Source organism: Festucalex cinctus, chromosome 11, assembly GCF_051991245.1.
Source record: "Festucalex cinctus isolate MCC-2025b chromosome 11, RoL_Fcin_1.0, whole genome shotgun sequence".
Classification (NCBI taxonomy): domain Eukaryota; kingdom Metazoa; phylum Chordata; class Actinopteri; order Syngnathiformes; family Syngnathidae; genus Festucalex; species Festucalex cinctus.
The window spans coordinates 24,616,737-24,628,450 of NC_135421.1; the positions used below are offsets into that span (position 1 = coordinate 24,616,737).

The window sequence follows — 11,714 nt, forward strand, 5'->3', positions numbered from 1 at the left end:
CTCAACTTTATACTGGATTTTGACTGATTTTGCAAGGCCCACAGAATATTGTTCTTTTGCTATAAAAACATGGAACCTACCAAAAGAAAAATTCTCTTCTTTCATCAGGAAAAAAAAAGTATATTTCTATCTGTTTCCGTTTTGCATCAATTAGCTTGAGAATATAGCTATGTTTCCTTATTATTCACAAATCTGTTTATAATTGTGGGGAGACAGCTTGTTTTCATCATGGCCCTGGTTGATCTCTTATACTCTGCTGCCACCTGCTGGCAGTTTTTGTAATTACTACTATTTTTTTCACCTGTTCACTGCAGTTGAAAGGCTGCATCAGTCTTCTGTATGCTCTGGCATAAAAAAAAAAACCGTATAAATGCATCTTTTGGACACTTATAATATTTAAAATAGAACGTATTTGTACGTTTTTTGGGAGCAAATGAGTTAATAAACATCATCATTTAGAAACTGTATTTTACTTTTACTGCACTCTCTATATTCTTTTGTTGGTCATACTGTATTTGACACTTTTTCACAATTCCAGGTCCATTCATTAGCTGCTGTTGTGACAAGACAATTTCCAAAATCAATTTTCTCCTTAACGGCCCACTGCTGTGGCCCTCCCGGTGCTGACGCGTGACTCATTCACTGCTCATTACCAGTCCAGCTTCCCCGCTCGCTTATCTGACGGCGGTAGCTCGCGTGGGGGGCGGGGAGGCAGCCACCACGGCCGATGAATGCGCGCCGCCATTGGCCGGTGGGATCCATTTAATCAGCCGTGACTACTACAGGATCCACCCCCGTACTCCTCCCCCTCGCTCTGCCTGCCCTCACAGCATCCAAACAGTGCGCCGCCTCGCTTCCAGGGAAAATATCAGCTCAGCGCAGGGAGGAGAGGATTAACGCCGCCGCACATCTCATCTGCATACGTTCCGAGGGAGCCACATGAGAAGCTGAGGTTGTTTTGGCGGAAAAGCTTTTGTCTGTTCCCACCAAGTCCTCTCTCCGGGACTCTCCTCGTTTGGACTCGCTGAAGTCATTTTACCTTGGACGTTGTTTGGCGACGACTTTCTGTTCTTCATGTGTGGACCTCGGGGCTGTCTCTTCACTTGAGCCCACCTAGGATGCCGTCCAAAGAGCCCCATGAGGCTCACAAGGAGGACAAGTCGGTGGTACAAAAGGCCAAACGAGAGGCCAATCAGGAGGAGATTCTGGCAGCCGCGCTGGGGATAAGGATGGGGCCCGAGAAACCCACGGCCACGTTCTGGCAGCCCCTTAAAATCTTCGCTTATTCGCAGATTACCTCGCTGGTCCGGAGAGCCTCGTTGAAGGAAACCGAGCGGGTGGCGATCACGGAGAAAGTCCACAACTTCAAGGTGAGAGTGGAATATGGTGTTAACCGTTTCCAAACATTTCATCATGTGTGGCCAAAGGGCAGCTTCTCACGCTTTGAAAGATGCTATTCAAAACAAACTGTTTTGGTCTGTACCATGAAAAGAAAATCTGCGGGGTGCCCTGTGTACCCACTGCTGTTAATTTGAGTGCCAGATGGAGAGATTAGGCCGGGAAAACAGTACTCGGGTGTGCGCTGTGGTTCCAAACGCTCCTGTTGTGCTCTGCTCGGAAGAGAAATGTTACCAGGAAGCCTTTGAACTGTTGCCGCCCTCTTGCCAACCCCGCCGCCTTTGTTTCCATCTATTACTAAATGTTCCTTTTTTTCATATAAAGAGCACAGTTCCTGTACTTAAAATGCCATTACCATGAAAAGCACCACATCTAAAACCCAGACGGAGCCACAAAAATGTGTTTTCCAGCGCCACATTCAGACAGGTCCGTGCATTTGAAAGTAGATGCTGTCGTCGTTGTTGACACGATTACTACGACGTATTCGAGTTGTTCATTTGCGTGCCGAAAGCGACTGTCTGTTAACACGAAGCCTCAAACTGCCGCTTCTGGCTCCCAGGGGCCTTCCTGATTGGCTGGCTGTTGCTACCTGGTGGAGTTGGCTGTTTCCATAGCAGATTTTCCTTCACGTGAGGGGAGTGTCATCCCTCCTACTGTGCCACCATGGCAAAAGACTTGACACTCATTATTGAACCTCTTTCACTGTCGGATTCTCCTCGTCTGCTTTATGTATAGCTTTGTATGTATTGGGCAAGGAATCATATTTGGTGGCTCTTCAAAATGGATCCTCCATTCCTTCACAGGAAAGCAACAGAACTGACAATAAACAAAACATAAAGTACTTCTGACCAAGACAAGAGAATGAGACAGAACTCTTTTATATTGCAATCTGTATGATCTGTCCTTGTCCTCTGTGCTGCAGGTTCATACGTTCCGTGGGCCTCACTGGTGCAATCACTGTGCCAGCTTCATGTGGGGGCTGATGGCTCAGGGGGTCAAGTGTGCAGGTACCGTTTCCAATTGATCGCGTGTCTCCTCACTGATTACAAAGTGAGCATTTCTGTATATGGGTTACTTGGTTTTTAGTACATCTGGAGCTGGATTATTTTCCTTTTAATCTACAATCCCAACAGTGAAAACATTGGATTAGGGGGTTGTATAATAAAGCGGAATGAGGGCTTCGTTACTATGATGTAACATCAATTGCTCCATGTTTGTGAACATTTCAGTTCATTTGAAAACATGCATGGGCTTTCTTTGAAGAAGAAAAAAACTTATTTCTCCCTTTTTGTTGATGTAGTTGAATATACCAATGATTTTATTGGAAATAATAATAGCTGTTTGATAACCTAGTCTGCAGTCTAAAACAGTCGGGTAAAAAAAGTAACCCAACTTTTTTTTCTTTGATTTTTTTGGCACAAAAATCAAACCAAGAAATTGGGTCAAATCGACCCAAGTAGTGATTGGTCCCATTTATGGTCCCATAAATGTTTCATTTTTGACCAAACAGCTTCCACACTCTAAAATCAGTTGGAGTCAAACAATAACCCAATTCAAAAACCAATCTACTATTTGGGTCAGTTTGGACCAATCAAGACAAGTAAGTACAACCCAAAAAATTGGAAAGTAACCAGGTTGGTCCATTTTTTGACTCAAATTGGGTTATTTTTGATTCAACTGATTGTATATTCTAAAAACAGTTGAATCAAAAATAATTTCGGTCAACAAATGGATTCATCCAACATTTGGGTCAATTTGACCCAACCCCAAAAAACTGGACACAACCCCAAAAATGGGCCCATTTTGTCCAGAACAACCCAGAAAGCTGGGTCAAATTGACCCAAGTGGCGGGTTGGTCCCTTTTTGACCCAACTTGGGCTATTTTTGACTCAACTCACTTTAGTCTTAACGCCAAAGTGCCTGCTGAGCTGACACCACGTGTGTGTGTAACACACTTTGTTTCATAAATAAAATATAAAACAGAAACCGAGAAAGATATGAATTTTAACAGCTGTTGGGTTATTTTTTACTTTGAAGAGTGTAAAAACAATTGGGTCAGAAATAACCCAATAATCCACTCTTTTTACACTCTAAAAACAGTTGAGTCAGAATAACCCAATTTGGGTCAAAAAATGAACCGATCCACTACTTGGGTCAACTTGACCCAACCAAGTTTTTACACTGAGTCAAAAAAAAACCCAATTTGGATCAAAAAGTGGACTGATCCAATACTGGAGCCAATTTGATGCAACCCAAAAATTGAAGGGAAAATAATGTAATTTTGTTTAAAAAAAAAAAAACTGAAACTGAAAGTCGGGTCACTACTTGAGTCAACTTGACCCAACACTCTGAAAGCAGTTGAGTAAAAAATAATCCAATTTGGATCAAAAAGCGGAACGATCCAATACTGAGGTCAGTTCAACACAACCCAAACATTGAAGGGAAAATAATATAATTTTGGTTAAAAAAAAAACAAAAAAAACCCACAAAACTGAAAGTCGGGTCACTACTTGAGTCAACTTGACCCAACCAACTGTTTTTACACTCTGAAAACAGATCCCAAATTGGATCAAAAAGTAAACCGATCCAATAATGGGGTCAGTCCGACAAAAAAAAATAAAAAAAAATAAAAAAAAATGTATCTTTGTAATAAATAAATAAATACATACACACACGTACATACATAAATGAATAAATAAATAAAAAACAAAGTCAGGTCAAATTGACCCAAGTTGCAGATTGGTCAGTCCCTTTTTGATACAAATGGGTTATTTTTTTATCCAATTGCTTTTACAGTATAGAAGTGTGCATGTATGATTATTTATTCCTTGCTAAGAAATTACATTAAAATTCATCATCCATTTTTTTTTCCAGTGGAAAAAAAGTTCTGTTGCCACTTTGTAATCCTGATGCAGCTTCTGTTTACTTGTAGCTGTTAAAATTCACATCCTTCTCGATGCCTTTTTGATCTTTTATTGATGAAACAAAGTGTGTCGCGCATACACTCGGTGTCAGCGGGAGCTTTGGCGTTAATTGTTAATGCTTCCATTTTGAAAGTTGACAGCAACCAAATTATGGACGCGTATGTTTGCAGTCTGGCTTCGGAGAGTCTCGGCTGCTGCTGCCATTCCGTCACTCGCCAGCGCCAGAATCTAGGACAGCAAAGTCTCTCATGGCGCTCAGATTTGCATACCAAAAAAACGTGATCCGCCGCCCCCCCCCTTTCCCCCTGTATGAATGAGCTCAACTGTTTTGGCCAAGCTCCAGGGAGCCAGCCTTTGCTTGGTGCTTGTTGTGCCACATTCGCTCATCACCAACCAAGCCCGCCCCCTCCCACAAACACCCCCCAGCCTCATCTCATCATGCCCGTGAAGGAAAACAAAGCTGGCATGTCTCTTTAATGAGGTGCCGAGCTCAGAGCGCGAGAGGGGAAGCGGCTCCCGTTTCCACGCAAATTCGAATGCGGCCGCTCTTCCACCAATCAGCTCGGCCGCGCATCCTTTAATTTGATTAAATATGAATTATTTATCAAACTCACAAGCACGAAAACAAGTGCAAGTCAGTTGGTGGAAGAAGTCACCATGAAGCATCACCATAACGGAGCTTCTTCGCCATAGCAACCGCTGACGGTGTCGTAAAATTTCATCCCCTGTCTGATGGTCTTCCTCGGACCTCCACCACACCCTCCCTCGCCCCACCTGGGACCCTTGGAGGCCTTCAATGCGCACACATGGACACATGCCTCCTCTATTATACTGCCTGTCACATACCCTTAAGAGAATCATCTCTTAAGGTAATTACATTTCTGCTCCAATGCATATAAACGCTGCATCCTTTTCTCTTGAGACCTGCTTCGTCTAAATAATGTCTCCAGGTTGTGCATGGAGAAGGTCTAAGGTGCAGACTGTCGGAAGGAAAAATAGAAATTTTAGCAGTGGAGTGGGTGGAATTAAAAAAAAAAAAAAAATGCACGTAGATGAAAACCTCTTTGAAATTAGAGAGGAGTCAAAAGATCTAAGAGCTGGAGGAGCTGCTCCATTTTAGTCTGCAAAAGTAGGTCTAGTGTAGCCTGCAGCGGCTGAATTGCTGCTTCCGCTGCCATTGTTGCTGCGTGAGCTCGGATTTGTAAAAAAAAAAAAAAAAAAAATAGAGCTCAACAGTGGCGGCCCGCCTCCGCTTCTCGTCCTTTTTAGTGTTCCTATAATTCGCTGCGTGCGTCTGTTAGGCAGGCAGGCGTGGAGTTTCTCGCATGTTGCCTGTTCTCCACTGGTCCCTTGTCCACCCAACACCCGGACTCTGCCCGGAAACAACTGTGCCCTCGACTTTTCCCGTTATGATGCTGACGTGTATATAAGTATGCGTGCCTTGTTTACTTGAGTTAGTAGTTACAAAACATTTATTTACAAGAAAAACATAAGAATAAGGCATTGTCAAAACAGAATAGTTAAAGGTATTTACAAGCAAAATAGAGAAATAAAAAGTAATTGACTAAAAGAACATGAAATGATTATACAAATGCTGTAAAAGACCTTAACTCATTTGCTCCCAATAACTTGTAAATACGTTTTTGTTTTTTTTGGGGGGGTTTTATGTTTGTGTCCCAAAGACGTATTTATACGTTTTTTGTGTGTTTTTTTTTTTGTTGTTGTTTTTTTATGCTAGAGCATACAGAAGGCTTTGATGCAGCCTCTCAACTGCAAAGAACGGTTGCAGAAATAGTAGTTATTACACAAACGGCCAGCTGGTGGCAGAAGAGCAAAGGAGATCAACCAGGGCCATCTAGAAAAAAAGCTAAATTACTTACAATTTTGAATAGATTTGTGAAAACTGATGAAACTTAGCTCTCGTCTAATGCTAATTGCTGCAAAATGAAAACGGATAGAAATATACTTTTTTTTCCTGATGAAAGAAGAGACTTTCATCTTTCTTTTGATAGGTTCCATGCTTTTATAGCAATAGAACTTGCAAAATCAGTCAAAATCCAGTAAAACAGCTGGGAGCGAGCGGGACTGCTTCTGTGAAAATGGTTGGGAGTGAATGAGTTAATGATAGATATGGTGGAAAAATCAAGGTTTTTATTTAACCTGGATTTAAAAGCATTTACAATTGGTGCTAACGTCAGTTCTGCAGCACAACGGCTAAATGCTGATGCACCATGTTTGCTTTGAACCCTGGGCTCCACTAATTGACCTGAGTCTGCTGACCTCAGAACGTTACTGGGTTAAATTTCCATCCAGGTACACTAACTCCAGGCTATTTAGTGTAATAATTGCAGGGAAATGCATGACAGGGGGGAGGGGCTTCATGACATTCCGGGTGTACACATTGATTGAGAAGACTAAGCCCTTTGTTGTTTTTTTCTGCCGGCCTAAACACAATAAAGCCGGCAATTACTTCACGTTGGAATTCGAATCAATACAAAAGCTCAATTCGGTTGGTGAACTGAAAGAATCCATCAACAAGATCTTTTATTTAGCCGGACAAAGGACAATGTCGAGAGGCAAATGAGCCTTTTAGCGCGTTCTCAAAACCCTCGTCGATGTCTCTGTTGTAGACTGCGGCGTGAACGTCCACAAGCAGTGCTCACTTCTGGTTCCCGACAACTGCAAGCCCAGTCTGAGACACATCCGGAAAGTGTACAGCTGCGACCTCACCACCTTGGTGAACGCTCACAACACAGCGAGACCCATGGTGGTCGACATGTGCATACGCGAGATTGAGTCAAGAGGTGAGCGTGACCTTACAATTTGTATACATATACATATAGTTGTATTAATTGAATTTCCTAAACGGCCAAAGGCAGAATTCCATTTTTCTGAAGGGTCTTTTTTTGTCCTTCAGGATTGAAGTCGGAAGGCCTCTACAGAATATCCGGATTCAGCGACTCTGTGGAAGAGGTCAAGATGGCGTTCGACAAAGGTTGGTTTTCTCTCTTTTTGTCCGCTCACACCAAAGAAACTAACTGACTTTTCATGGTTGCACATCCTCAAACGACGATGACCTTCTCTTGAGATTCATTAGAAAGTGACACGCTTGAAAGGATTAAAGGCCTTCCGGGAGTGACAGCCAAGTGTCCCTCACATGCAGTGTTGACACAAATCCCCTGAAGGGGGAGCAGCTCAAAACTACTACTTATAATTCTCATTAGAATAGTCTTATAATACATATTTGAAGACTAGAGAAGTAATACGCTGATCCATATTAGTTCCTTATTACAGAATGCATATAATGATATCATAGATTTCATTTGGAATGCTTAATAACATTATTTTTGCTTAATATCGAGACTTGCAGAGTCCTTTTTGATTGATGACAATTGAATTGCATTGGGGGGAAAAACAAAATAATAATAATAATAACAATAATAATAATAATAATAATAATAATAATAATAATAATAAAAACTAAAAATCCTGCTAAGCATTCAATACATACAAAAAAAAACATTTAAAAATATTGGAAAATAATTGGATTATGGCTTATGAACAACAGCAGCACAGAACATCCAATCTTATTTCACGGATTTGATCAATGACATCAAATTATGACATTATAACCAATCAACGATTTTTGCACAAGGGTGCGATGCCCTGCGATTGGCTGGCAACCAGTTCAGGATGTACCCCGCCTACTGCTCGAAGCCAGCTGGGATAGGCTCCAGCACCCACCCTTGTGAGCAGCAAGCGGTTAAAAGGATGGATGGATGGATGGATGGATGGATGGATGGATGGTGTTCGTATGACCTCAGGGAACATGTATTAGAATAAAGTGTAATTGTACATCCACTACTATAGGTGGCAGTAGTGCTCTCATTGTCAGGGAGTGTAAAAGAAGGATTAGCTTATCTGCTGAGGTTTTTAAAGACACATTATCCTGTTTAGCGTTGCAGGGTGTGATATATTTCCTTCTTCCTGGGGAAGATGACAAAAAAATTTTTGTATATTTTATAAATAGCACATTTAAAAAGTATTGCTGTATTATATACACTTAACATCATAAGGTATGTATGTTAGTTTGGCAGCAACAAGTCGAATTCAAAACATGCTTAAAGGGATACTTGACTCGTTGAATAATTTTCAGCAGTGAAAAGTTAATATTTTGTCCACAATTAATTTGATAACTTCATTATTTTTCATGTACAATTGATATCTTTAAAAAGTGTTTTTTTTTTGTTTTTTTTTAACTTGCTTTCGACTGATGATGACATCACCTGTGCTGTGGAAGTAGGTAACGGCCAATCATGGCTCACCTGTTTTCAGTAAACTGAGCCATGATCGGTCGTTACCGACTTCCTCAGCACGGGTGATGTCATCATCAGTCGACAGCAAGTAGAAAAATTACTTTTTAAGGTACTAATTGAACATGAAAAATAATGAAGTTATCACATTAATTATTGGCAAAATATTAACTTTTTACTGCTGAAAGTGGCTCAAAGAGTCAAGTATCCCTTTAAGGTGTACAAGCCACATGGAAAAAAAAAAAGAATAGTGATGCGCCAGCCAAGTGATTTTTCAAAATCAATGTGCGTGGTGTGAATTTTAACTGGAGCAGCGGACTTTCCCAGCTCGCCATGTGTGAGATCATCCGTGACAGAGTGTCATTCCAGCTCACAGCGCTGTGATGTTCAGCCTGCCAGCACAAGTAGGCCACGGCCCGCTCGCCAAAGCGAGGGAGAGTTGCGATCAAACCTCAGCAGACACTTGGAAAGACGCCATCGCCGCCGAGACGTCACGCGTTTTTGTTTTTGTTTTTTCCGGCCGTCGATGTGAAAAGCGCGAGCCCGCTTCTCATATTCCTTCTTTGCCTCGTTCCATCCACTCGTTGTCCCATCACGCATCCTCACAGCCGGCGAGAAGACGGACATCTCGGTGAAAGCGTACGAAGACATCAACATCATCACCGGCGCTCTCAAGCTATACCTGCGGGATTTGCCCGTGCCCGTCATCTCGTACAACGCCTACCCCAGGTTCATCCAGGCCGCAAGTGAGTCTCGACGCATTTCGTACTTGCCATCCAGCAATAAATCCAATATTTGACAGCTGTGTTTACTGTAAATGTGCGTTTGAGAGGCTAATGGCTTTCATGGCCCGGCAGGAAAGAGCTTCATTGATTTGCGTCAACTTTAACCATTATGTCGTTGATCCGTCAGAGCTCACGGACCCGGACAAGAAGCTGGAAGCTTTCCGAGAGGCGCTGGCGCTGCTGCCCTCGTCGCACAATGAAACGCTCAAGTATCTCATGGCGCACTTAAAAAGGTGAGCAACTGATAACTCAAAAAGCCGATATTACCACTGTTGTTGTTGTTTTTATTTTAAACACATAAGACAAAGAAAATTACATTGATAAACCTCCACAAAAAAAATGGCAAAAAGTCATTTCATTTATTATATATTTTTAAATTAGTCAATTAAATTAAAGTAAGTCAATTAAAGTAAATTAGGCCAATTACTTGCTTATCAAAGTTGTATTCTGCCAAACATTTGAATCAGCATCAGCTTGGGAAAAAATAAAATAAAAAAATCCTTATCAGCATTGCCCTTGAACAGGGCGACACACAGTGGCCCCTTGGTTAACGAAAAATAAATAATAATAATAATAACAATAATAATAATAATAATACATAAAATTGGAAGAAAACATTGAAGAAAACTATTTTGTTTTAATTTATTTATTTATTTATTTATTTATTTATTTTACCAAAAACCTCTGAAGAAAAAAATCTGATGAATAAAAATGGCAAGGAGGGGAATGTGATTATTATTATTATTTTTAAATACTGTAAATGCTAAAAAAAAAAAAAAAAAAAAAAAAAAAAAAAGAATAAAAAACAAATCAGAGAATATGTGAAGCCATGTGTGCTGAACCGCAAGTGTTCAGGGGTCAACTGTAGTTTTTAGGGTGTAATGTCACCATTCACCACTAGATGGCAAACATGGATCTTATACTGCTCTACCATACAATGTGAGTAGGCATAATAATTTTGGGGAGATTTGAAAGGATATCCAGGACAAACATAGCACTTCAATAATATAAACAATTGTAATAAGTTGATTTTTGTGGAATAAAAAAAATATGCACAAAATCAGTTCATGCATTTAATGTTTGTTTGCTGTTCAAGAGTTTTGTGCCAACCTTGAACGGTCATTTTTGTGCCGGGGGTGAGAAAAAAAAAAAAGTGTGGTTATTTTGTTGTATTCTTCAAATCTTTTGTTGTTGTGTTGGAATGTATTAAATGTCCATATTTAAAATAAAATCTTTGTCATACATTTGGTTAGGAAGTGTGCGGTCCTAATGTGGCCCCACTGTAGCATAGACGAAAAACTGTGATAAAATATATATTGTATTTATTTTATTTTATCTATTCTTTTATTGTTTTTTTATTGACTGTAATATTTACTTATGCAAGTGTATCTAATGCAATGCAAGGTTTAAAGAATCTTGTCCCCACGTTTGCAACTTTGATGTTCCAGGGTGACCCAAAACGAGAAATGCAACCTGATGAACGCCGAGAACCTGGCCATTGTTTTCGGACCCACCCTAATGCGCACGCCGGATCTCGACGCCATGAGCGCCCTCAATGACATCCGTCACCAGAGGCAGGTGGTGGAGGTGCTCATTAAAAATGTCGACGTCCTCTTCTGACCGAGTGTTGCCAGCGGGCCCTCAAGCCTGCTTTTTGTGAAGAAAGGAAAAGATTTGAATGAGTTGATTCATTTTTTTGAAAGGTCCCTTGTATGCACTAGGTATAGATGGTGAACCTTCCACTCTGTACTCTACGCCTCCCCATTTCTGTCGGGGGAATTTATGCGGGAAGCTGACATACCAGCATGCATCAGTGCTTTGTAGTCGTATCTCAGCATGTGAAAAGAGTGTTTCGCTGTGATGTTTTTTTGGGGTTGTTTTTGTTTTGTTTTTTGTCTATGCTGTGATAGATTTAGTCCACGTCATCTCTTCAAACATTGTATAGATTCAACTAAAAATAAGCTACTGATTTTTTGGGGTGGGCGAGTTTTGGAGGTACTTTTTACAATGTCTTATTTTTTTATGACCTCTTTGTCGAATGAGCCTTTCAGACTTTTCCTGTCACACTGGTGCTTTTGCCTGACTTTTTGTTGTACTGTAAACAGCATTGTTGGTGAATTAATTTTGTACTGTCTTTATTTGTACACAACCTGTGCATGATCAGTTTGATTTATTAAACTGATAAAACATGGATTTGTGAGTGTAGTGAATTCACTTTATTTAAACAATTCGATGTGGAAAGGAGCGGGCAGCAATTTTTGTATCTTGTTGCTCCATTTTGTTGCACAATTGCT

At 40.7% G+C, this 11,714-nt stretch overlaps 1 protein-coding gene across 1 annotated transcript; it reads left to right on the forward strand.

Moving 5' to 3' along the window:
- Positions 1-638: 638 nt before the first annotated feature.
- chn1 (chimerin 1) lies at positions 639-11,611 on the forward strand. Its single transcript, XM_077537329.1, has 7 exons — positions 639-1,370; positions 2,321-2,405; positions 6,953-7,126; positions 7,240-7,317; positions 9,244-9,381; positions 9,548-9,653; positions 10,869-11,611. Exons 1-7 carry the CDS (start codon positions 1,119-1,121, stop codon positions 11,038-11,040), a joined length of 1,005 nt encoding a protein of 334 aa, XP_077393455.1. The 5' UTR covers positions 639-1,118; the 3' UTR covers positions 11,041-11,611.
- Positions 11,612-11,714: the final 103 nt, after the last annotated feature.